The 26,519-nt window shown below is 51.8% G+C and overlaps 3 protein-coding genes and 1 long non-coding RNA gene across 4 annotated transcripts; 1 reads left to right on the plus strand and 3 right to left on the minus strand.

Annotated features, from left to right (window-relative positions):
* Positions 1-3,399: 3,399 nt before the first annotated feature.
* Positions 3,400-10,757, minus strand: TRIM11 (tripartite motif containing 11). The gene is given in 7 exon segments (XM_039880320.1): positions 3,400-4,368; positions 4,371-4,616; positions 4,925-5,025; positions 5,107-5,129; positions 7,445-7,675; positions 7,920-8,015; positions 10,121-10,757. Coding segments are annotated over 7 exon segments (1,404 nt in total). The 5' UTR covers positions 10,529-10,757; the 3' UTR covers positions 3,400-4,069.
* Positions 10,758-10,798: 41 nt separating this feature from the next.
* Positions 10,799-15,164, plus strand: LOC120616657 (uncharacterized). The gene is made up of 3 exons (XR_005656650.1): positions 10,799-11,040; positions 11,395-14,016; positions 14,634-15,164. It is a non-coding gene; the product is annotated as an uncharacterized LOC120616657 (long non-coding RNA).
* Positions 11,755-16,369, minus strand: TRIM17 (tripartite motif containing 17). Its single transcript, XM_039880321.1, has 6 exons — positions 15,941-16,369; positions 14,647-14,742; positions 14,030-14,260; positions 12,769-12,791; positions 12,579-12,679; positions 11,755-12,310 (listed from the first exon to the last, which is right to left on the minus strand). The coding sequence occupies exons 1-6, from the start codon at positions 16,367-16,369 to the stop codon at positions 11,763-11,765; spliced, it is 1,428 nt and encodes a 475-aa protein (XP_039736255.1). The 3' UTR covers positions 11,755-11,762.
* An 8,324-nt stretch (positions 16,370-24,693) lies between these two features.
* Positions 24,694-25,279, minus strand: H3-4 (H3.4 histone, cluster member). Its single transcript, XM_039880322.1, has one exon. The coding sequence runs from the start codon at positions 25,177-25,179 to the stop codon at positions 24,769-24,771; it is 411 nt and encodes a 136-aa protein (XP_039736256.1). The 5' UTR covers positions 25,180-25,279; the 3' UTR covers positions 24,694-24,768.
* Between the last annotated feature and the right edge of the window lie 1,240 nt (positions 25,280-26,519).

Below are 26,519 nucleotides of genomic sequence, written 5' to 3' on the forward strand. Positions count from 1 at the left end.
ATAAAGAAACTGAGAGAATTTTTTGCTAGCAAGCTTTACTAACAAGAAATACTAAAGGACATAGTTCAGACTGAAAGAAATGGAAACCAGATGAAAACTCAAAATTACATGAAGAAATAAAGAGCATAATAAAGATAATTACATAGGCAGATATAAAAAAAGTCTCAATAAAATTCTCTCAACTGATTTAAAAGACAACCATATAAAACAATAGTTACAAAATTGTATTGTGATTTTAACACATAAAGACTTAACATACATAACAATAGTAGCACAGAGAAGAGAAGGAAGGATGGAGCTATTTTGGAGAAAGGAATTGATGCCAGGCATTAATGTAAATCCACAGGAATTCTTCCTTTTCCTGAGAAATATAAGTAACAAATATTTTTTTCAATAGTCACCTCCATAAATTAAAATTTCATGGGTATAATCATTGATACAATAAACACTGAACTGAACAGCAGTAGAATACACATTCTTTTCAAGTACACATGGACCATTCTCCAGGACTGGCAATACGCCAGGCTAGAAAACAACTAACATCATACTAAGCATGTGTTCTGACCACAATAGAGTGGAACCAGAAGTCAACAATAGAAAGAAATTTGGGAAAGCCGCAAGTATTTGGAAATTGAACATCATACTTCTAAATAACCCATGTGTCAAAAAAGAAATCACAAAGACAACTTGAAAATGTTTTGAGCTAGATGTAAATGAAAACAGAATATCAAAAGTAATAGGATGAAGCTAGAGCAGTGTGTAAAGGAATTTTATAGCTGCAAAGGCCTGTATTAGAATAGAAGATTGAAATCAACAACCTAAGTTTCAACACTAAGAAAAATAGAAAAGGAAGAGCAACCTGAACCCTAAACAGGCAAAAAGAAGGAAATAAGTAAAGATGAAGGTGGAAATCACTGAAATAAAAATAAGGAAAAATAGAGAATGTTGAATGAAATTAAAAAGTTATTCTTCGAATGGATCAAAATAATTTTGACAAAATGTTAGTTTTACTGACCAAGAAAAAAACAGGTACAAATTAATCAAGATCAGAAATGAAAGAGAAGACATCAATATCATTAATAATTAAAAGGATATGAAATACTTTGAACAACTTTATGCCAGAAAATTAGACAATTTAGATGAAATAGGCAAATTCCAAGAGAGACAAAAATTACTTAAGAAATGGAAAATCTAAACAGACCCATAACAATTTTAAAGAAGTTGAAATAGTATTTTATAATTTTCCCATAAAGAAAAGCATAGAATCAGTGTCTTTGCTGGAGAATTCAGCAAGTCTTCACAAACATGTTCAGAACACAGTGGAGTAGGGAACAAAGACCCTAAACCGCAAATTGACAACCTAGGTATGGATATAAAAATTCTGAACAAAATCTGAGCCAACGGAATCCAGTTAACATCTTGAAAGGACCAGATGGGATTTATTACAGGAATGTCAGATTGGTTTAACATCTGAAAATCAGTAAGCAAGACACATTTGTGGAACAGGATCTTCCTGAGGTGATGGAAATGTTCTAAGCTTGGATTGCAGTGATGGCGGATTTAGTAAAAGTCATTGAATTGTCCATTTGAAACAGCTGTTATTTTACGGTGTGAAAATTATATCACAATAAAATTGTTACAAAAAATGAGTGACCAGGAGAGGAGGGGCTGGGCAGGGCGTATCCAGGGCAGGTTGGGGGCGAAGGGTTCAGGCAGGCTCTCAGGTGGGTCTTTGAGTGAGCATGAGAGCAAGGCAGGCCGCGGGAGGCAGGGAGGTGGGCTTGGGCGAGGAGGTGAGTGTGAGGGCTGGCCTCAGAGGGACGCTGGATGTGGGGGACAGGAGCCGGGAAGCATCAAGTGTCTAGGGTGAGCAGGATGCGTGGAGGGAATGCAGAAGGTGGGGCCGCGGGGAGGATGTGGGGATTGCGTGAGGTGTGAAGGCGGGGCGTGGAGGTCGTTGGGCCTGCACGTGGAGGGGCACAGGTTTCCAAAGAGCATGGGAAGTCTCAGGGGACCGCAGAGCCAGCAAGGGGTGTGTGGGGGCTGCGATCCCCAGGGATGCGCAGGAGGTAGCAGTGATGGAGGATGGTTGCATACAGTGCAGTCCTCCACAAAGACATCGGAGTTCCCGGGTCCTGCCTGGAGTGGGTGTGGAGAACCTCAGCATCCCCAGACAGCCAGCTGGGGCGTAGCCCTCTGGACCTTTGGACACTGGGCTCCCTGCCTACAGGTCTCATCCTAGGCGGCACAGTCTTGTCTGGAATGGAGACAGCCACAATTCCGACGTGCACCTGGAGTGATAGGGCGTTTACTGACATCACTGAATTGTCCGCTTACCAAGTGATGACATGAAAAGCGGAGAGTCAAGTTATTTAAAATCCAGCTCTGTTGGAGTGGCCCTGCCCTTTTCTCCTGCTCACTCAGTGCAGAATGAGTGTTACGTACCACACAGATGCACTGCCAGATTAGCCGAGGAAGACATGTGAAAGGGGGGAAAAACAAAGACCCTCTGTCTCTTACCGCATTTCTGTGTGTACATCACATGCCAGGGAAGGAGCAGGAGGGAAAGGAAAAGGGACATTGAAGACTGACGCGCACCCAGGGCTATTTCACATTTTCCTTATATCACAGGTACCAAGCTATGCAGATTAGACTAGCCACACACATGTCCTCCTTTGGTAGTGCCATCAAACCCAGAATGCTCATTTCCCTTTTCTACTAGCTTTCCTCTATCTCCCTAAGGCAGCTGTGCCGCCTGGGGACAGAGCTTCTGGGCATTTGAATAACCTGGCAGGCTCCTGGAGGGTGACTTTTGGAAACCTGTTTGCCTGACATCTTCACACCTGGCTCTACCTCCATCCAGCTATATTTTCCACAAGACACTCACCTGCCTGAGGGAGCTGCCTGATTACTGTGGGACTCGCTCACTGCTAGTGTAGGAGACAGCCACTACTGTGGGACACACTTGTGTACACTGAGACACCAGCCACCCAGGATCCTGCGTGTTCACTGTGGTCTCTTGTGCCCAGAAAAGTGGGGGATTGCGTGAGGTGTGAAGGCTTCCCCAGCCACAAAAATGCCCAGTCCTGGCTCGACTGAGAAAAACCTCTTGTGCAATTTGAAAGAATTGGTGTTGAAGATACTCAAAGTGGCACATGTCTAAAATAACAACAAAAAGTCTAACAATGGGAGAACAAGTAAATAAATAACCAGGTAAAGCACTTAGCTACTGTCAAACACCGTGGGATCTAGAAGTGTTAGGTTATCTGGGGGTGGGGTTGGGGGGAAGGATCTTGGCAGCTGCATGAGGTGAACACAAGCACAGGGCAGGTGCTATGTCCCCGACTCTGAGGCTGGTCTCCACCCATGGACTCCCCGCCACCCATTCAAGACAGTAGATCAAACAACAGTTAGTTTATTTATTGCAAGGATGGTCCTTACAACAGGTGAAGTCTCAGTGCGCAGAGATGCTGCACCACGCCTTCCTGTGAAGAAGCACCAAAAAACAAATCCTGGATTCTGCAAGTGGGGCCCTCTGTAGCCTCACCCCTCCCTCAGGCAGGGCCAGAGCATCATTCCCAAACCCTTGCTCACCTCTGGGTGGAAAGGAACATTCCTTAGAAGCCCTGAGGGGTCCATGCTGAAGGACCTGAGGACCTTGGCCCCTCACTGGTCACCTTTTGCTCCCAGGGCCCTTCCTGTGGCTTCCCCCACGTCCCCTCCTGAGGACTGCTGTACCCTAATGAGGCAACCACATCCAGCCGATCTTCTATGACCAGATCCCACATCCAGCCCATCTTCTATGACCAGAGACGTGGCTTCACGATCAGGCTCAGACTGCAGCCCCAGAAAGTTAAATAGGCCGTGATGCCTCAACCTAGACCAGCCAGGCTGACTGGGCTCCTAGAAGCGAGCTGCCTCTGAGGACTGTGAGTGATGCACTGACGACAGGGTCTCAACAACCAATGGCTGTGGAGGGTACCCCAAGTGAGGATATTGCTGGCCCAGCACTCACTTTCACATGGCTTCCTGAAGATCCAAAGGCAAGACAAGGGCGTGAGAGGACCACTCACTGGGGAGCTAACCCATTCCCAGGCCCGCCCTTGGGCCGGCAGATGGTCATGGGGGTCAGGCTGCTGGACAGTGGAGAGAAGAGGGCCCGTAGTGTCCCGGAGAAGGGTGTCTCAGGGAAGGCATAAAGAAGCGACCCATCGGTGGCACTGTAGAAGGACAGCTGCCCGGCCTCGTAGTCCAGAAAGATGCCCACACGCCGGGGTGGGTCACGCAGCGGGGCAAAGGCCGGCTCAGAGGAGTTGTAGAAGCCCCCCAGGAATACCAGGATCCAGAAGCCGTTGCCGGCGAAGAGCTGCCTTTCTCCTTGCGGTTGGCATTCTCTCTGCAGACACCCAGGGCCCAGCTGGCCCGCTCACCCACCTCCACTTCCCAGTAGTGGCGGCCGGAGGTCAGGGGCTCCCGGCCCAGCACGCAGGGCCCAGGGTCGAAGCGCTCAGGGCTATCTGGCAGAGCCTGCCGCAGGTCCCCCCGCCGTACACTTCGCCTGTCCTCTGACAGGACTAGCTCAGGGTTGGCAGTATCAGGATCCAGCGTTACATCCCCTGCAGACAGAGCAGCAGTTACCTCAAGTCCCTCCCGCCAGCCCGAGGGGCTTCTACTCCTGACCTGAGCGGCCTCACAGCTGCCTGCAAAGTGACCACTCCCTCTAATGCATCCTCCCCGAAAAGATCGCCTAACCATTTGCAGTTGTGACACAGAATGTTCTGAAAAATAGACCACACTGCTTTGTGATTCATTATCCTTTAAGGGATAGGAGGAATCCAAGTGCTTTCCATGGCCATTTTCCCAGTGCGGGTTTCATGCCAGGATCCCCAGGGCCTGGAGCCCTACCTAGAGCAGTGGCACCTACCTCGGAACCTCTGCAGGACCTCCACCAGACCTGGGACCCTGCACACTGTTCTCATCTCCATAGGCACCACCTTGGGTGGCTGCAGCTTCATGTCCTGGACCCTGGAGAGGCAGCCAGGTGTCACCCCCGAGCAAGCCCACCTACACCCGCCCGCCTTCCCTGGGGAGAGGCTGGGCTCCTACCTGCGCAGGGTGTCCCTGATGTCCTGTGGGAGAGACATGTGGCATCAGTGCCTGTCACCTGGTGCTGGGCAATCCCCACCTGAGGGTCCCCCCAAACCACACACATGCCTCCCCCCCCAACACACATATGCACACATGGTCAGAAACTGCCCCTGGGCCATCCTTAGCATGCTTACAAATGGGTATACTGAGAAGCTTGGGGTGCAGCCAGCCCTGCAGACCCAGCCTCATTCCCTCCATGTGCTTGGAGAGAACAGGTTATCTGGCTGCTGGCTCACTGGCCCACAGCCTTGAATGCCTATGGGTGCTGGGAACAGGCAGGGTGGGGTCCTAGCCTCCAGGGGATAAGGGCTGGCTCCATCCTAGCCGAGAGCCTGGCCAATATCCACCCAATGTTTCCTGCCTTCTGGCTCCCATCCCCAGCTTACCCCACCAGCTGCCCTCCCTCAAATCTTGACTCACAGCTGCCTTCCAGATCTGCTTATCTGTCTGGATGTTCTTTCCTCCCATAACAAAACATAAGAGCATTTTATTCAGTGTTACAGGCTGACCGTGGCCCCCAAATCCACATGTTGGACCCCAATGTCCAAGACCTCAGAAAGGGGCTCTATTTGGAGATGGACTTTTAAAGATTAGGTTAAAATGAGGTCACTAGGGTGGGCTGGTGTCCTTATAAGAGATCAGCACACAGAGAGCTAACCACGTGAGGACACAGGAGGAAGCGGCTATCCATACACTGAGAGGCCTTAGGAAAAACCAGCCCTGCCTACATCTGGATCTCGGATTCCGGCCTCCAGGACCGTGAGACAATAAACGTTGCTTAAGTCACCTGTCTGTGGCATCAGTTACACAGCCTGAGCTGACTGACATACTGTTACTTGAAACACTAGCTCCTAGCAGCAAGCAGTTCGTTTCTTTTGAGAACACTGCCTGGTACACTTTGTCAATCCAACGAACCCCACGGCAGTCATTCTAACCATGCTGAGCACCAGCGACCAGGGCAGACCCTGGGACGCAGACATGATGTGACATCACGTCCAATGAGGGCTTCCTTTGAGGTGGGAACTTTCGCACAATTGGTGATTCTGTCTGGGGGGCACAGGACCCACCAAGCCTCAAAAGAAGAGAGAGACTGGTGGGTTTCTGAAGCCCAAGAATTCATCAGGAGACATGGAGATGGTTCAGGCCTGGAGACGCATGTACAAAGGGCCTGGGCACGAGAAGCTTTGGGTGGGCTGGGTAGAAGCACTTAGAAACTAGATCCTGGGGAATGGGGTAGGGGGTGGGTGGTCTTGGTTGTTCCCTTGCCCAATCAGTAGAGGGACAGAACAAGACACCCTGCGCAAGGGTAGGGTGGGGTGCACCTGGACCCTGAGGGGAGGGAGTTGGCCTTTGTGGAGACCACCTGGCTACTCTGTGTAGTGGGGACTCAAGACATGTGTCCCTTTAGGAAAATGCTCTGTACCCAAAAAGGAGAGCTGGGGGGAAGCTCAGAGGGGCAGCTGGGACGCTGAACTGTAGGTTTCTAAGTTACCCAAATCCTTGCCTCCTGTGTCCTTGGGGCCTTGGGCACCCCCCACACTGGGTGTCAGAACCCCAGCATGGGTAGATCCCTTGTCCAACACTGGGGCCGAGGGTACTAACCCACCTGACCTCTCCACTCACACCAGTAAACATGGTGCTGCCCATGGCTGTTTCCCCGTCCTCCACACAGCAGATTCACCCCCATCCAGCACAGGTCAGGGAAGCTGGGAGAAGCCCTCCCTACAGCCTGGGGCAAGGATACATGAGAAAAGTGGGGGGCAACAGAGAACAGGTGGAGAATAGTGGGGGCAGGTGGGAAGAAGTGAGGAGCAGGGTGGGGGCAGAAAGACACAGGTGGAGAAGCAGGTGGCTACTTAGTGATGTGAAATACAGCCAAGCTGGCTGAGGCCACCCACTCACTAGGACGCCTGAGATGCCAAATTGCGTTTCACACAGACTTGTGGGTCCCATCTAACGTCCTGGGCCGACTCTTCTTCCTAGAACCTCCACCTCCCAGCTGGCCACCCAGCTCCACCTCACTGTTGCTGATGCCCACAGTCCCAGTTTTTCCCATTTCTCAGGCTTAGAATGCTCAATGGCTTAACAAAGCCCAAAAGACCAAGTTCAAACCCCAGGAGAGCAGCCAGGAGCCTCTTCCTGGTCCCCGAAGGTATGCCTAGCTCAAGCTCCACGGAGGTGCAGGAAAGTCCGAAGTCAGAAGACCTGCTCCTCCACCCAGGGCTTCCTCCACTTCCCACTCCCAGGCGGCCCCCATCCCCCTGGCGCCCCACATGCCCACCCCTGGTGCACCCACCTGCAGCAGCCCCAGTGCTGGCAGCTGGCAGCGCCCCTCCAGCTCAGCGACAAGCTCGGCCAGCTGGGCGCTTTGCTGCCCCAGCCGTGCTGCGCTCTCTCGCAGCGGGGGTAGCACCTCCAGCTCCTCCTCCTCCAGCCTCTGCAGCAGGCGCTGCTCCTCTTCTGCCAGCAGGCGGCGCAGCCGCTCAAACTCCGCGTGCACGTTCTGCCGCTGGCTTTCCACCATCTTCTGTGGGGGCGCAGGGGGGCAGTGAGCCAAACTCCCCACACCCAAACCCACTATGTGGGTGCCCCACCATCTCCCCTGACCTCTAGGACCACCAAATCCACCACCAGACTCCCTTACCCAAACGCACCACAGGGGTGCAGGGTCTGGAGTAGGGGTGCTGCCTTATGAGAAGCATGAGTGTGAAGGTGGAGCCTCAGTGCCCCCCTTCTCCCCATCCCCAGGACCTCAGTGCTGGGCCACCTGCCTGCCACAGGGCGCAGGTCTCCTCCGCCTGGGCTTGGAACAGCAGTGCGTCCTCCATTTGCTTCTGCAGGTGCTCCAGGGACTTCTCCAGCTTGCCCTGCAGGGAGGTGAGGCCAGCCAGTGACCCAACTCGGCCCTGTCCCCGCTCCCGCTGCCCGGCCATAGCCGAGCCTACACCTGGTGACAAGCACCAGTTGTGGGAAACCATGTCTGGAACACAACCGACAAAGCAAACTGAATATGCCAGGAAATGCCCTCCATCCCCATGGAGGCTGACCCCTGGCCCCTAGCCAGTTATTTCCTTTCTCCTGCCATCCGCCGCCCCCTTCATCTCCTGCTAACATTCACTTCTGTGCCTGTCCCGGGCTTGCCATTGGTTCCCCAGAAGCCTCCAGAGCTACCAGATGTGTACAACTACATCTGTCTTCAGGCAATGCCCAACTTTACTTCGACTGTTTACCATACCTTGCTGGGGCATCCCCAGCATTAAGACAAAGTGGGCACCAGTACAGTGAAGGGAATCAGAATATGCCACCTCAAGACAGGCCACTTTGGCATCAGGATTTTTTTGAGCTACAGATGATGGAGAAACGGCAGATGCGGGAAGAGATCTCTGCCCTCCTCCTTTTGGCCTAAAGGCAGGGTATGGATTTCCTGTGACAGAGGTGGCCTCCTTGTACCAGGCAGGGGGCACACTACTCACGGGAGATGAGGTGTCATCTTTGAAAGGAGTCTGCCTAGAGACTTTACTAATACAAAGCTGACCTTCCAGTTGTTCCTCCATACATTTCCAGTTTCATTTCCCAGTTATTGGTCCTAGAAGCCCAAACCCCCATTCCTCTGTCTAGTTACTTTTCCATAATTTACCATCCTTGGTTAAAACAGAATATAAGTCCCTGAGTCTAACCACTCCTTTGGGTTTTTTCATTTTTTTCCTGTGAAACTTAGTGCCATGTAAAATTAAAAAGACTAATAAAATTACATCTTTTTATGTTAATCTGTCTTTTTTCAGTTTAATTTGCAAGCCTGAGACACAGAACCAAACAGGATAGAGAAGAAGGTTTTCCTACCCCTACGATAGAAAGGGTTGAGTGCTGCCCCATGAGACTTTATCAGGTCAGTTGGAAGGGACCTCTGGAGGGCAGCTGGAGAACTGTCTGCTCTCATGATCACTTTCTGTACCCTAATTGGGGTGCTTGGTGACAAGAGTACAACCTGCCGGATTGACATGAGGAGTGGACCATCCTGCATGCATGTAATACCTCAAAGTGAGAAAACCACTGGAATCCATGTCAACATCAGCCCACTGATGTGGATGGGGGAACAGGTTTATCCTGGTGTGCCAGAAGCTTGTTCTATGATAGTGACCTACCAGCCAAGTATTGAACCTAATACTGACTAAACTTGGTACTTGGCAGATCACACACATGCACTGGCCATGAAACAAAATGCAAGCCAGTCAAAAAGTTTGAAAGGTGCTGTCTCTGTATCAACACCTGTGTTCCAAAAGCAAACTCTCAGTGGGCAGGAGGCCAGGTGGGCTAGGTGAGCTTTTGCCCTGAGGCTCCCCGCAGGGGCGGGGTGCTGGTGTGGCTTTGGGTTTTAAGGAAATGCATTTACAGAACAGGAAAACAAGGCTTTCAGCCTGGAATCCAAGCACGGCTGAGCCCTGACGTGTCAGATGGCAGCCGTAACCCACTCAGAAAGCCAGGCGGGTCCTAGCATCTGCCTCCCAGGGCAATAGCTGTCAGCCAAGGTTCCCAGCATGGGGCTCTGCAGCCGGTTCCTTTTGGCCTCCTTGAGACCCTTCTTATCAAGACCTTCGCACTTGCTGAGGCCCCACTACGGACCCTGGTCACAACTCGTCCCCCTCCCCCATCAGAAATGACAGTCTTCATCTGTCCACCTCTGAGTGAGAGCCTCATCTGAGGTTCTCCTCCCACTTTCTCTTGCTCTGGGCTCCAACCCGGCCACTGTTCTGTCACACCTGCCCAGTCCCCACCAGAGGGACCTCGGCCTCAGAGAGCACGCCCCCTCCCCCAAGTTCTCAGGTCAGTGCCGCACTGCTGAGTAGCGCCGCGGACGCGCGCAAGCGATTGTCTGGGACAGGGTTAGCCCCCCACCCCAAACCCCAGACCAGGCCGCGCTCCCCAGACCTGAGCCAGGCTGCGCTCGCGCCCGCTCCCCCGCCCTGCGGCGTACCTTGAGGTCCTCGGCCGCGTCCTGCAGCGGGCGCACACGGTGCGTCCAATGCTCCCCGGAGCGCTCGCAGGCCGCGCACAGCAGGCGCAGCTCATCAACGCAGAAAGAGGCCAGCGGCTCGCGGTGCGCGGCGCACACGCCCTGCGGGACAGGCGACGGCGGGTGCAGGCGCCGCGCCATCTCGGCCATCTTGGCGAGCGGGCGGTTGGGCCGCAGGTTCCGCTGCGGGGACAGCTCGCGGCACTCGGGACAGGCGTACGGGCCCTCAGGCTGACCCCAACAGCGACGGATGCACTCACGGCAGAAGTTGTGGCCGCAGTCGGTCATCACCGGGTCCGTGAAGTAGTCGAGGCAGATGGCACAGGTGGCCTCCTCCTGGAGGTTGGTGGACAGGTCAGGGGCGGCCATGGCACGGTGGAACGGAGGAAAACGGCGATCTCTGCCGTTTGGACGCTGGCCTGCAGCCGCCAGGAGTCTGGAGAGCGCGCGGGGGCCGAGGGCTCTGGGTATGCGAGGCTCAAGATTCCAGGGAGCGCGGTGGCTGCGGGGTCGCAAGGCTCAGACTACGCGAGGCGCAGGATTGCAGGGGGCGCGGTGGCTCCCGGACGCGGACAGGAAGAGGAGACGGCGGAAGCAGGAAGCATTCCCCTCCCGCCCCGCTAGAACAACCCGCTTTGGCCCGGGATTGGCTGCGGTGTGTCACGCGGCCCGCCGGCGGGACAGAATTGGAGACGGTTCCCGTGTCGACCTTGTGTCTTCACTGCGGCCGTGGCTCCAATTTATTCTGGATGCGCGGGGCTCGGCCTCTTCCTCCGGCCCGGAGAAGAATGGGGTGCAGGGCCCAGGCCGGCGGGACGCCCCGCACGGTCCCTGGGCTCCCCACGTAGTGCAGCTACCGTTAGGACTTAGGGATCCTCAAGGTAGCCTAAGCCCGTGCATCCCAGACCGGGCGTCCTCGGGCAAGCTCTGAATGAATAGGGCGCGGGGCTCCGTCAGGAACTCTGGTCTTTTGGGGGCAAAAGTACATTGACTGGAATTCTGGGGTGCTAATAGGTGTTACAGGGCTGTTGATGCGCCTGAAACTGCAGGGGTGAGGACCTTAAGGGTGGGGTAGGGAGGGAGTGAGAGAGCCCACCCCCACAATCATCTTTACTCTTCGAATTTCACCCCTACAGGTGCAACTTAATGGGGTGGAAAAGCATGCCGGGTGGGCAGCTCTGAGGCTTTTAGGGATTCAGCTTGAACGGTTGTTCTTTCTTGTTTTCCCTACGAAGGACCCAAAATGTGGAACTGACGATGACATCACAGCCCTGAGATCACAGCTTTACCTGTAATAACCAGAACCTGGCAAGACTCAACAAGTGGCAGGTGGAGGAGGACATGGCTAAAGAAAACTACAGCATGCTGGCCTGGTCCATAGGTGTGTACTTAGAGATGGATACAGGTTCTATGAAGCCTTTGTGAATATAGTCTCAACATTTAACTGCTTTAATCATGATTATACTTTGGCTCTGTGATCCTGCCTGGTACAGTGACAGCTGTCCCTGCTCCACCTGAGAGAAGCAGGCAGGTGGTGCTGAGCAAGACCGCCTCACCTTTTTGAGAAAGCAGGTGCCCATAATACCCCCCCACACCTGTGTACCTATCCTTTCACCCACAGTGTCACTGTGGAGATGACCATCTGGCCGGATTTGGGGGCCCCGAGGCAGAAGAAGGGCTGCAAGGGGCCTGGGAAGGTGGGCTGGGCGTAGGTATGCAGGTGGGACCCACTGTTCACATTATAGAAAGACACCTCGCCTGCCTCAAAGTCCAGGAAGACACCCACATGGCTGGGAGGCTCGGTCAGTGTGATGGGGGTCGGGGTGGACACAGGTGGCATGTACTTCTTTCCCTTGCACAGCTGCACCACCCAGAATCCATTTTCGGGGGACTTGGGGACCCTGTCCTTCCGGCTGACATTGTCCCTACACACACCCAGGGCCCACAGCGCATCACCGGTGAGGTTCATGCCCACCTCCCAGTAGTGTCGCCCCGAGGAGAAGGTTTGACAGCCCACTGCGCACGGGTAGGCCAGGAATCTGTCCTTGCTGCAGGGCACGCCGGCCGGCGGGGTGCTCAGGTAGCGCCTCTGGCGGCTCTCGTATAGCAGGAGGTAGGGGTACGCCGTGGTGGGGTCAGGCACCACGTCTTCTGCAGACAGGCCCAGCCAAGGGGGTAGGGGGCCTGAATCATCCCCATTCTTCCTCAACCCCCCTTCCCCAGGACTCCCCTTAGCTGAATCCAGCTGTGAGCCTAGGTCACTGACTGCATGGGCCGTACCCCTGCTTTCGATATTGGTGGTGCCAAAGAGATGGACTGGGGACCATTTGGGCATCTCCCAGGAGCAATTGGTCAGGGCAGTGTGTGAAGGTCAAGGCCCTCAGTGGTGGCTCTAGCTGAGAGAATGGGCCCCACTTACCTTGGAAACTCTTGAGCACTTCTATCTGTCCCGGGACTCTGCAGACTGTCTTCAACATGGTGGGCGTGGCCTCTGGGTACTGCACACTCACCCTGTTCTTCCTCAAGTGGACACAAGTGTCACTGTCCCCTCTGGCCCCATGTGGAGCCCTAGGCGCCCATCACTGCCTCCACCGCAGGCAGTCACATACCTGCCCAGGGTGTCCTTCATATCCTGTGAGAAAATGGAGGGAGAAGGACAAGGCCTTGATAGGAATCTGGGGCATCCCCAAGCACCCATGTGGACATTTCTGGCCTGCAGAGCAAGGAGGCTTTGTAATGCTTTCCCATGGCCCTGCTCCCAGTTTCCAGAGTCGAGCCCTATCTCTGGGCCACCCAGGCCTCCTGCTCTCCCCACTGCACATGAGTGAGGACATGTGAGCAAGGACACGGGAGCTGTCCTGCTTGAGATGGGAGGGAAGGCACAAGAGACCCAGGGAGGGTTGCTTCTACACTGCAGGCCTTGGGTCGGTCAGGAATGTTTAGTGGTTGATGAACAGGCTGCCTTTTACTAGAAGACAAAGTCGTCCCCAAAGTTAGTGTGAGTGCATAGTCTGTCATCTAAACCAGGGCACTTATTGGTACAAAACCAAAGATTTCAGGACAATAGGCGTAAAACTGGGGCTGACCCTGCATGTGGCATCAGCTTCAGTTGTATAAACATGCTCGGGGTGGAGGTGTGAGGGGGCAGAGAGAGGGCTCGCAGGGTGAAATGTATTTTTTGCTATGGGTTTTATCACCCCACACACTTGAGTCTGTCACCTATTTGTTGGCCTGCCCTGGCGTTGACATGCAGGCCGATCCTTGGCAGGCCTGCTGTGCTTTCTCCCAGCTTCCATCCACCTCAGATGATATCACATGACTTATTCCTGCCATGAAGTCACGGGGCCCATCCTAGCCCATGTGTCTCTACCCCACGTCTCTACATACATGACAGCTGCCCTTGGGCCACCCTGGGGCTAGGAGGGAATGCAGAACACAGGTGTCTAGGACTGGAGCCTGTTGGGCCCCCAAATCCACATTAGAGCCCAGCCCCCAGGACCTCTGATGGGGCTATATTTGGAGATGGGGCCTTTAAGAGGTGAAGATGGTGAATGAGGTCACTAGAATGGGCCCTAATCCAATGTGGCTGATGTTCTTAGGAGATCAGGACACAGAGGGTCAACCATGTGAGGACACAGGAAGGAGGTCATCCACACACCAAGGGGAGAGGCCTAAGGAGAACCAGCCCTGCCTGCACCTGGATCCCGGACTGGGAGACAATAAATGTCATCTGAGCCCCCAGGCTGTGGCATTTGTTAGGCAGCCTGAAGCTACAGAGACAGAACCTGTTGGCCTATATTTGTCCCTGCAGGCCAAGCACACCTGGGCCAGAGCTCTCTCCTGTCCTGCCTGGCCAGGTGAGTACCTCACCTGCAGCATGTGCAGTGGTTCGCGCATGCTCTGATCTTCTAGCTGCAGCAGCAGTGTCTCCAGGGAGCAGCTCTGCTGTTCCATCATGGCCGCGCTCTCCCGCAGCCGGGCGGCTGTGGCCTCCTCCTCCTGCCTCAGAGCCTGCAGCAGGCGCTGCTCCTCTTCCATCAGGAGGACACACATCTTCTCAAACTCCATCACAATGCGCCTTTTTTGCTCCTTCACCTTCTCCTGCGGGGTGGGGGCCGGGAGTGAGGCACCACTTATGACTGCCAACTAGGAGGGCCCCAGGTGACCCACAGAAAACCACAGTCAGCAAAGGGGAGCTGGGGGCCACGCAGAACACCTGTCACTAAGGGGTGACCCCTGAGCCCCAAATGGCAGCATCTAGGCCTCCGTGTGCCCATGTTCTCTCCGTCTCCAAAGTGGCCAGTCTGGACTGAGTGCATGTTCTCAGTCTCGATTCTGGCAGCAATTCTGTGCCTTTCTGGGGTTCTTGATCTCATCCATATGTGACAGTGAGTCCCACCTCAAGGGTCCCCAAGTTCCAGAGGCCCTGCCATGCCCTGGGGCCTAGCCGGGTCTTCCCATCTATTCCCTGCAGTCCCAGCACCTGCCTGCCACTCTGCCAAGGCCTGCTGCTCCCTGGTCTGCAGTTTCTGGGTCTTCGCCATCTCCTCTCGCAGGTGCCCCATGTCCTCCTCCAGCTTCAGCTGTGGACAACAGACTGCAGGATAGGAATCAGAGGCCCCTTGCACACCCATGTTGGGAGGTGCCCTCTGAAGCTGCATCCACCACAAAGACCATCTTAAGGGGGATGGAAATATGCCATCCCAAGATGTGCCCCTTGGGCAGGAAGATGATTCTGAGCTGGAGGCTAATGATAAGAGATGCAGAAGGATGCCTTCCAGGGCTCCTGTTATGTGACCACAAGCAGAAACTGCTGAGAAATGAGGGCTGCCACGAATCTGCCTCCCAGGAAGTTTTATGGCCATGAAGGTGGAAAGTGGGCACCAAGAGGGTACTGATGACCTTTATCTTCCATTACTTCCCCCAAATATTTATTTTCTATGATCTGAATGTTCATGTCTCCCCAAATTTACATTAAATCCTAAGCCCCAAGGTGATGGTAAAAGAGGTTGGGTCTCTGGAGGTGATGTGGTCATGGGGGTGGGGCCCTCTGGAATGGCGATAGTACCCTTATGAGACCCCAGAGCGCTCCCAGCCCCTTCTCACTGTCTCACTTCCTGAGTCTGCACCAGGAAGGAGCCCCCACCTGACCATGCTGGCACCCTGATCCCAGACTTCCAGCCTCCAGAACCGTGAGCATGAAATTCCTGCCTGGTCTCTTATAAGCCTCCTGGTCTTACATTCTGGGACAGCAGCTAGAAAAAACTGAAGCACTCCCGGGTGGCTGCCCTTGGAAGCTTATCACTTTACCTTTGTCACTTCTCTCCAAATGTACTGTTCTTTGTTCAAATGCCAGACAAGCCCTAGTTCTGACCAGTCATCACTCAGTGCAGTGGCGTCTCCCCTGTGATGTGCACCAATCACACGTGTTCACAGTTTGCCTTTCTCTCCCTGATCTGGCTTTGCTCAGTCTAATTGAGGGGCCAGAGAGCCTCAGGTGGGTGGAGGAAAAGGTTTGTTTTTTTCTTCCCTACAGAGGGGTCACCTGGCCTGCCCACACAGATGGCTGCATGAGGCCACTTGGTCAGCCCGAGTAACCATGGAGGGGATGCCCTGCTGTCTCTGCACCCTGTCTGCTTGGTTGTGGGAGCAAGCAAATACTTCCACTGTGGGGTCCCAGACATGGGCTGTTTGTTACCACACTCGTTCTCCTGCCTGACACAATGCTCGATGCATGTGCACTCAGGGCTCCTTGGTCCCTGCCACCCCAGCTGGGCCCACCTTGTGTTCCTGCACAGCCTCCTCCACAGGGACCACCCTGTGGGACCGGTGGTCCCGGGACTCCCTGCAGACCACGCAGATGGGGCTCTGGTCATCCTCGCAGAAGAGTTTGAGCAGCTCCTGGTGCACCTTGCACAGGTCCCTGCTCTGGAAGCTGGGGTGCTGCCGCGCCATCTCGGCCACCTTGGTCAGCAGGCGGTTGGGCCGCAGGTTCCTCTGGGGAGATAGCTCGCGGCACTCGGGGCAGGGGAAGGAGCCCTTGCGCTTCCTCCTGCCTTTCTTGCCTTTGGCCCTCTCCCAGGTCAGCCGGATGCACTCGCGGCAGAAGTTGTGGCCACAGGTGGTCATCACAGGGTCGGTGAAGTAGTCAAGGCAGATGGAGCATGTGGCCTCCTCCTGTAGCTTCCTGGCAAGTTCCATGGCATCCATGGTTCCTGAGGAAGGAACAGAGCATATTGCCATACCTGTCCAGAGCTCTGGGCACTCGAGGTATCCTCTTGCAGATGGAGCTGAACAAGGGGTCCTGTTAGGGCACCCCAACTTGTCCTCAGTAAGACACACAAGTGTCTCTCTGGATCTCTGGAAGCTGACACAGATGCTCTCCATGACCAAATCCCAGCTAGGCTTCCCTGAGCTGCCGCCCTGGCTCTGACTGGCTGCACCTAGTCTTATTCCAGTTAGAGAGCCCTCCCTTGAGATGTCTGATGTAGTCCCTCATCTCCCATCCCACCTAGGGTAAATGCATGGCCTTAAACCACCTGCCTGAGCAAGATTCCTGCTACACCACTTTTGGTAAGAAGATCCCTCCCCTGTCTCTTCCTAGTGATTTTCCATCCCGCTGTGTCAGCTGCATTCTGAGCCAAACCCATCTCCCTCCCTATTGCAAGAGCCTTGAATAAAGTCTTTTTTTTTTTTTCGGTCTAACGAGTGTCAGTCAGTTTCTCTTTAATGGAACACCTGTGCAACAAAGGGAAAGGGGACTTTAAGAGGAAAAATTGGGGTTGACAAAGGCTCTTCGCTTGACCAAACTCTGCTCAGGCTCTGGGAATTTTCCAAACCAGCGCTGGGCTTCTATGTTATCTCTGCATTGTCCAAGCTTAGTAAGAATCCCACTCTGTTGGTTTAGCCAGAAGTCCCCTACCCAAAGGTTTCCTGTTATTAATTTCATATCACCGATCACACCCTGCTCCTTAGCCAAATCCCCACTGGCCTACCCTGTATTTGGAGCTGAGCTTTCCTATGGGGTTCTATGCTGTTCCCTTTGGGCAACAGTCCTGAGTAAAATGCTTTTACTGCTCAGACTACCATCCAGCTCTGGTTTTCTTTGTTAAGGTGCAGCACAGAAAAGACACAGGAGTGTTCATACATACACACAGATGCACAAATGCATCATACAAAAGCACATGGACACAATGCACATATGCAACACACACACCACATGTACACATACATGAACATCTTACACCATGCTGATGCACAGCCTCTCGGTGCACCTCTCAGGGTGGTCACTGGGGCCAGTCAGAGACCATTTGAACATCATTTCTGAACCACAGCACTGTCTGGGCTCCCATCCTTGGCACCACCCCAGTGGTGGCTAATTCCTCAGACACTGCGGGTTCACTTTGTGGAAGGTGCCTCTCTCTGGGCAGACCCCTTGTGGGGTCATGGTCTGACTATCTTTGTGGAAGGTGCCTCTCTCTGGGCATGACCCCTTGGGGGGTCATGGTCTGACTATCTGCTGTTGGCCACCCCAGGCTGAGCTGCTGCCCACTCACCGGAAGCCGGCTGAGCCTGGACGGTCTGGTGGGCGCAGGTCTGGTTCAGGCTCAGGGGAAGCCAGCCAAGAGCTCTGGATCAGTGACGATAGCCACACTCGGTGCTGGGATGCCCCTGTGTAATGCAGGCTAAACCAGGTGACCTGTGTAGTTCCAATTTATAATCATCTTCAAAGCTGGGATCCCAGGGACACCCACAGGGTGACTACCGCCCGCCTCTGGAGGGGCTGGTAATCACCCAGGAGAGGGGCACACGCTGTCCGCGACAGGTGCCAGCAGCCACACGCGCAAACAGGGCCTCCAGAAAGCCTGCGTTTGTGCCACGGACGGAGACCATCGGGGGCGGTGGCCGCGGGGCTCGGGGCTTTGTGGCGTCAGCAGGGGCTGGGAGGCCACAAAGCGCCAGGGTGGCGGGGTTCGTTATCAGAGTGCGGGTGGGGGTGGGGCCGAGGAGGTTTTGTAGGGGGTGTCAACAGCGGGGCCTTTTGACCCGCAGAGAGCGGGCGCAGAATCGACCAGTGGCGAAAGGTGGTGGGAAGTGTCTTGGTTGGAGGGAGGCGGGAGCGGAGAGGATCGGGACTGGAGCCTTGTCCCGGGAGCCGACGAAGGTGAGTTGCGAGTTGTGAATTGCGAGTTGCGAGTTGCGGGGGCTGCAGGCGGCGGGCACGCGGCGTGGGGTATGGGGGAAGCTTTGGAATGGGTGGGAGGAACTTTGCAGCGGGGAGTCGGCGCCGGCCCCGGCGTTGGGAGGGAGGTGAGGGCGGAAGAGGCAGCAGGGACCCGCACTTGGTTGGAGAAGGTGACGTGTGTCATTGGTATAGGTGACAGGGATCGGGAGGCCCCAGCAGCTCTGGGTGAAAGGAGGAGGTGGCGTCCGGACCCCGGGTTAAGAGGCACGGGGCAGGGTGGGCCCCTGGGCGTCTTGCCAGCGCCCGGAAGTGGTTTCTCTGGTTCACTGCCCTCCAACCCTGACCTAACCCTGGCCGGTGGCTGCACGCACCCTGAGTCCTAGTCCCTGGGGAGGAGATAGATGTGGAAACTGAGGCTTGGGTCACTGCAGGAGTGCGCGAAACAGAAGGGCGTCATCTTCAGGGCGTGCGGGTGCAGACCGTGCCTGGGAGTGTTTCTTGGGTGGTGGCTCCTTACTGAACACGACTAGGACGGAGCTGGGCTGCGCAGCCCTGAGTGCCCTGGGCAGTGCATGGCGGGTGAGGGGGGCAGACGATTTGCTGAAAGAGGAAACATTGTAATTCCCCCGCCCCCAAGTCCCTGACCCCGCTCTGCATGTGAGAGGATTCTGCGCTGAGAGTTTCTTCCAATTTAAAAAATAGAATCACAGAATCTTTAAAACTTTAAAACAAAAATCAAGAAAACACACGAAATGATGGATCTCATATATAAATTGCCCAGATCGGCATTTCACTGTATTTATTTTATTTGTCCTGTTGTTTTGTCTTGGCTGAAGAATTAAAAAAAAAAAAAAATCCCAGACATCACTAGATTCATCTCTACCAGCTTCTGCAAAAGAGGAAAAATTTTCCCTCTGCCCTCTTAGGATCAGTGTTTGGGGCCTGTTAATTAAACAGACAAAAGCCCAATCAACAGGAGAAAACTTTAGCTTGTATTTATTTGGGGGTCAACAAAGGAAGTAGCTGGCTTGTTAAATAAAGACTTACATACAAAACTTAGTAGGGGAAAAGGGAGGGACATCTGTGGGAAACACAGATAGGTTTCTTTAGGAAAGACAAATGGCTTTTTAGAACAGAGGAGATAAGAAAGTGTGTGATGATGTTTGTCCACACAGCTGTGAGTGGTCTTTCCACATTTTTTGGGGCCATAAAACTGCCCTAGAGAGGGGGTTTATGGCAGCCTCATTCCCTAGTAGCTGCTGCTTTTACTCAGATAAGGGAAGCTCTGAGGAGGCTTTCTTCTGTATCTGTCAAATACCAGATATCTTCATCTCAATGTTTATGGCAATTCCTGGGTTCGAAGTAGGCCCCATACTCCCACTCATCTCTTAAAATGTGGGTGTTTCTTATGTAACCACAAGGCTTTGCCAGTCTTGCACAATCATTCCTTGTTTTATCTGACCTCTGGTTTATATTCAAATTTCATCTATTATCTCAAAAGCATTAAAGATAGTTTGTTTGAGTCAGGATCTGAATAAGGTAATTAGGTTTTTCAGGACTTAAATGTGTGGTCCCCCTTCGTTCCTTACATGTTTTTCCTTCTCCTCCTCCTCCATCATCATCATCTTACTTTCATGGGCTACAGACCTCAGGGTGGGCACTCTACACAAAGCAGCCTAACTTAGGGATCTGTCTCCTTGCTCTCATAGTATTTCTGATTCTGTCCCACCATCCCCGGATGTTCTTAACAAGGGATGTTCTCTCCAGGGCTGATCCTGGCAGCAGGGCTGCAAATTAGGAACCTCCCCACCCCCAGAGGAGGAGGGGCTTTAGACAGACCAATGCTGGGCAGCTCAGCATCTTTGTGCAGGAGCCTGGCTCCCCTGTTTTTAAAACTCCCGGAGCATCCAACTGGAAGAACAAATACAATGAAAAATAAGAGGCTTAGTTCTCTCTGTGGAAAATAAGAAACCAACACCCGCCCCCCCCGCCCCCATTCTTCTCTTTCAGAACTTCTTTCTTTGTCCTTTTTGAATGCATACAATATCTTTTTTTTTGGTGGCTAATTAAGCCTCTAGCCAGGCTCACGCCTCGGGAACCTGGGAGCTTCTCTGAAATTTCTTAGGGTCCTGGGAGGAGATGGGCCTAACTTGTCACCTGACATCAGATCAACCAGGTCATAACCTCAGGAGAAAAATTTCAACTTTACATGAAGACAGAGAAGTAATGGTTGTATCCACTGGGTCTTGCTGTCCCCTTAGCTGGTGCCTGTGAGTGGTGTCACGTTGGCTGAATGCTCATTCAGGAACAAAACTGTTTTCTTTCTTTTCCCTCTTTGTGGAGCAGTCTCCTGGGTTGGGGGCAGATTTCATTGTACGTTATATTTCTCCAACATTAACGAGCAGCCAAAGTTGAGAACTAAGGGACTAGACCGTGACCAGATTCAGGCCAACACTTCTGCCAAGAATGCTGCATGGCTACAGGCACAGGTGTGGTGCAGAACCAGAGTTTTAAGGAACCCGTGAGACTGTTAAGCCTATGACAGGGCTGGAGACCCTTGGGTCACTGGTGAGAATTTGAGGCAGGGAAAGTGTGGGCTGCATCCTTGCAGCAGTGCAGAGGCTGGAGGGAGCAGCTGTTGGTCTTCTGTGGGCTTCTGGAACCTGCTGGGCCTCAGGCCTCTCACTAAGAAGGACACATGCGATGGTCCAGGAAGCAGCACAGCTTCTGCACCCAGATGCCCCTAGTCCCTTTCCGGCGTGGAAATAAAAGGAGCCCAAGGACAAGAACGGCTTTTTGTTCAGAGCTTGCTGCAGGAAGGGAGTCAGCCACTGTCACTCATGAGAAAATACACCCAGAGGCCCCGTGGTGACAGGGAGGGCTCCAGGGGTGCCCTGATAGGGCTGTGGGCCCGTGGAGGTGGTGGCCAACTAGACAGGTTGCATCCACTCAGCTCTGTGAGAGGGTGAGATCTCTTCCTGCCTTCACAGTCTCTCAGCAGATTGCCTGAGGTGCACCCACATTCTGGTTTCCTGCTTACTAAATAATAGAAAAGTTTTTCTTTTTCTTCTCACTTTTGTTTTTAATTACATTGCCGCAACAGGTGCAGGCATGTGTGTGGTCAGGGTGGACACCTGACACTGCCGTTGTGCTTCCTCTGGTGGGACCACTCTAGGCACTGTTCCCTGGTGCTCCTGTGCTAAAGTTAGAATGTGTTTAAGTCTTTTACCTTCTGAAGTTGTGACTCATTAGTATAAACTAATCCAGTCACATTAAAGACTATTACGTTTCCTAGGATTCTTGGTTTCAAGTGACAGAAACCCCAATTTGACTGGTTTCAAACATATGGTACATTCATCAGAAGGTATCAGGGATCTTTGGGAACAATATGACAGTCCCCAGCACCAAGATCCTCCAACTTGTCATACATTATGGCAGCAATCAAAAACTAATATGAAGTCTATTTTAAAGTTAGCTGGAATAGTTTGGGTTAATAGAGAGGCTCTCAGAATTTACTTTAGAAATAAGCAGCCCCTTGCAGCTAGTGAACCTGCTGTGCCCCATCCACATGCAGCCCCAGCTACTTAAGTTCCACATCCTTCCTGGATCACCAGCCCACCCTCAGCCCACTCATGTGCTATGGCCTCCCTGTCATGGTGGCCTATCAGTGAGGCTTCTAAACCAGGAGCCTTGTTATTCCCTGCACAGTTCACTAGATTCTCCATGTCCCATTCTCCTTCTCAGTGAAGCACTTGTTTCTTTTATTTTTTTTATTTTTATTTTTGGTGTTGGTGGTGGTGGAGTACACTAACAATGCTTCAGGCACTGAGGATCCCTCCTGTCCCGCACCCCACCAATCTATTAGGGTACATATTCAGAGCCTCTCCCCCTCCCCTGCCATTAACCACTGTCTTTTCATCCCCTGGCTTTGCTTTCCAATCCTACCACATGTATTTTCCTATCTAATATGTAGTTTGATTCATTTGAGCAGCTCCAGTGATCATCCCAGGCCTTTGTTTTGAGAACTTCGGCTCTTAATTTGCTAAGGGTCTGGTACATTCCCCTCATAAACACTCTCCCTGGTGGACATGTGGCTCGAAGGTGTGGGTGCAAGGCCCACAAACAGAGATATTTCAGTTTCATTTTTCCACCTGATTAGAATTAGAAGATGCAGAAACAGGGGCTCATGTCTTAATTGTAATATTTTTGTAAAGACGTTCAAATTTTTCAGGTAATATGAAATCGATTTTTGTTATACTTGGAAGTTCTTAAGAAACATCTGATGCAGGACAGGGTGAATCCCTGAGTGGGGACTCAAGTCCTACACCAAGAGAGAGGGGAGGGTCCTTGACTCCATGCAGGAAAGAATTCAAGCGCACACCAGAGTTAGAGACAAAAAAGTTTATTAGAGAAAGAATAACATGCCACAGACAGAAACGTCTTCTCCTCTCAGAGAGAAAATGAGAGAGACCCTGAGTGAGGAATTCAGTTTAAATCTGCTTTCCTTTCTGGGGATGGGTCTGCAGCAGAAGGAGGTTGTTGTTGGCAATCTCAGCAAGAATCTTCCTGTAGGTCCCCATGGCTTGTCGCTGTGGCTTGGCTGGATGCTCATCAGCCAGGTTCCTGTTTCAGGCAGCATGTAGCAGGCTCGGGATACAACCCAGTTTAATATTTAGTTAATTTGAGTAGTTCTCATGCCTCTTCCATGTATCACATTCATGCAATTATGTTCTACTTCAGATGACAGCATTGATTTGTTCTGTGTTTAGATATTCACTGAGCCATCCCAGTCAGACCACACATGAGAGAACTCCTGGTGTTTCTGGTCATGGGACTCCTTTTCCCGAGTTGTCATCTCTTGTGTGCTGCCATGTTGGGTAGGTGCTGGAATGTTCCTTAGAGAGACTGTAGCCCACCCCAAGGATGCCAGTTGACAGACTCACTTCAACAGCCACCTGCTCTGTTCAGGCCTTCCGCTCCAGCTTTGGGTCTGAGTGGCTTTTTGTAGAAGATTCACCTGAGGACCAACATGGACACAGCTGTGTGTTAAAGAGGCTTCCTGGACTATTTATGTCATTCTGAGAGACTTCAGTTACCTTCTTCCTGGGTCCCCTGTTCTTTGCTTCTCTGTCCTCTGTTCCTCACCCTTAGGTCAACAAGAGGACCAACCAGTTCTCAGACACCATTTGCTCCCGTCACCCAATTTCCCAGCTCCCCCGCCATCTATTTGTGCACTGGCCCACCCATTAAATAGAAGTTAGCAAAGTTGGGTGGAACATGCAATGCCAGACCCTACTCTGGGTACAAAGAACAGAATGAGATAGATCTGCCAGTGGCTTGGTCTCCTACAGAAAGATAGAGTTTTATTGTGATTGCCCAGCCTACCCTGTTAAGAACATATAATCTGCATCCATTTCCCCAAATGTAGCTGGTTGCTCCATTTCCTTCCTCCTTGAGGCCATACAGTAAGATACACAGGTCAAGTACGTTTCTGACATTGAGCAAAACTTTGCCAAGGGCTTCATGAAACGCAGCACGGCACTACATCCACACTTGATTAAAAAGGAGACTAGTATTGATGGTTAGAGCTGACGTTAGAGCCATGGCTCCAAAGAACATGGCTGTCCCTGAACATTCTAGGCTTCTTGTGTGGCCCTTCAGATTTGTCACCAACTTACATTCTAAAATTTAAGACACTATTTTTAATCAACACTGTGCGTGTACTTTAATTGAAGCTTTTGAGTCTATTTAATAACAAGTTGGGCTGAAGGGAAGCCCAGCGCTTCAGACTGATAGCACTGGGCCACCAGCAGAACACATTTCTTTGTAACCACCACTATCCATAGGCCTTCACATGGCTGTAAGCACCTTTAAAGCGCAAATCCAGAAGGGATGGGTTTTTGTTATCACCACTACTGGGCAGAGATTCATTACATAAATGAAACCTTAATAAACACTGCTATGCATTAGAAGGGGGAAAAAAAAATCCTTACACTCATCCTCACATCCATACTCAGGTTCTCCAACTCAGCTCTGTTCCTGGGTTCGTTTAATCGCATGATTGTTGGGTTTCTCAGTTAAGTCTTATGCCTCATCCACCACTAACAGCCTTGATTTTCTGGGCTTGGGAAGCCTATTCACAGGTGTGTGAACACCACCGCTAAACCAACTCCCAGAGTAAAGAACCCTTTTCGAAAGCCAGGTTTGGGGGTTTCCAGTGGAACCTCCCCATCTCAAGAAAAAAAAGTTAACATACTCAACCTGCAGTACTTCTGGTGTTAAGGGAAGGGGTAGAGAGATACAAGCAGTGAGGAGGAATCCCAGGTCCCTACAGCACCTTTTGTGAACATGTGGTGGCTCTGAAAAGAGCCTTTGGGGGTGAGTAGTAGTAACTCTAGCAAGGCAACGTGTGCGTGCTCCGGGGTTAAGCACGCTCCCCACGGATGCGGCGTGCCAGCTGGACATCCTTGGGCATAATGGTGACGCGCTTGGCGTGGATAGCACACAGGTTGGTATCCTCGAAGAGTCCTACCAAGTAGGCCTCACATGCCTCCTGCAAAGCCATCACAGCCGAGCTCTGAAAGCGCAGATCGGTTTTGAAATCCTGCGCGATCTCGCGGACCAGACGCTGGAAGGGCAGTTTGCGGATCAGCAGCTCAGTAGATTTCTGATAGCGACGGATTTCACGTAAAGCTACCGTACCAGGCCGGTAACGATGTGGTTTCTTCACCCCACCAGTAGCTGGCGCGCTCTTGCGAGCTACTTTAGTAGCCAACTGCTTACGCGGAGCCTTGCCGCCGGTGGATTTGCGAGCCGTCTGCTTGGTGCGGGCCATGTCTCCTAACGCCTTCAAGAAGATCTTCACTGCTGAATCCCTTGCCGATCACCGACTACGCAAGATACTGTGAGCGCCCACTTTTATAGAGGTTGCTGTTTTCCTATTGGACGACCATAGGGTGGCGTGATGACAGGATGCATTCTGATTGGTCTGTGGGGAGTTCCGCTCAGCTGCCTGCCTCTCATATTCGCGTCTCTCGGGCATGGCCGCTGAGTCCTGCAGGAGTTGGAGGCTTCGCGGACCTGATTGAAATCTCTGGGAGTTATGAGGAAATTACATTTTGTCATGGTCATTCTTTTAATTTCAGTCTCCTAACATTTAAGGTGGAATTTCTGTTTCCTTATTTATAAGTGACGATTGTCTGTACTTATTTTTTTTGGTGCGTCATCTTCATTTGTTTTAACAGCAACATATTTTCAGAAGAAAAAAAGGCTTTCATTTTGGGGAAATTATTTATTAGTAGAATTTTATATGTTTTAAAATAGTTTCACAGTAATTTGCCTGTGGGCTGACATTTTTTTCAGTTCTTCAGGGCTTTAAAAATCTTTAATTCATTTAAAACATTTAACAGTTATGAGCATGTCTGAATGTTTGCAAGAGATAAGCTATAACATAGGCCAGTTAGAGAATTTTCTTTTAGGAGAGATACTTACAGAAAAAATTATAAACCTATTGTTAACCTAGATTAAAAATAGTTTGGTGACAGTCCCTAAGAGCTTAAGCATAAGAGAACATCCACACTGGAAAGCAAGAAATAAAATTATTTGCAGATGATGTAATCTTGTATATAGAAAGTTCTTATACTTTTAAAGAATTTTCTGGCCTTTTCCCTATTTCCTTTTAGAGCAGTAGTCCCCTACATTTTTGGCACCAGGGACCTGTGCTCCTATGAGACACTAATGCCTGATGATCTGAGGTAGAGTCGAGGCAGTGATGCTGGTGCAGGGGAGTAGTTGCAAACACAGATGAAGCTTTGCTCACCTGCTCACCCCTTACCTGCTACTGTGCAGCCCAGTTCCCAGGGGTTGGAGAACCCCTGTTCTGTAAGATCTTTACACCTTTTTCAAGTAATGAAGAAAGTCCAAATGGCATTACATTGTACTTACAGATGAATTTAAGTAAAAATGGATTTTTTCAAATATTTTAAAAGCAAGTCTGTTTTATTTAAATATTCTCTACCAATCTCTCAATATTTTATATTTTTACCTCAAAATAATATTTACTTCTTTTGGTATTATGTTTACTTTCTTACAATGAATGAGATTTTCACATATTTTCTACTGATTCCTACTTAGATACAGGAAAAATGTGCTTAGCTGAATTCCTGAGTGAACACT

This window comes from Pteropus medius, unplaced genomic scaffold, assembly GCF_902729225.1.
Source record: "Pteropus medius unplaced genomic scaffold, Ma_sr-lr_union100, whole genome shotgun sequence".
Classification (NCBI taxonomy): Eukaryota; Metazoa; Chordata; class Mammalia; order Chiroptera; family Pteropodidae; genus Pteropus; species Pteropus medius.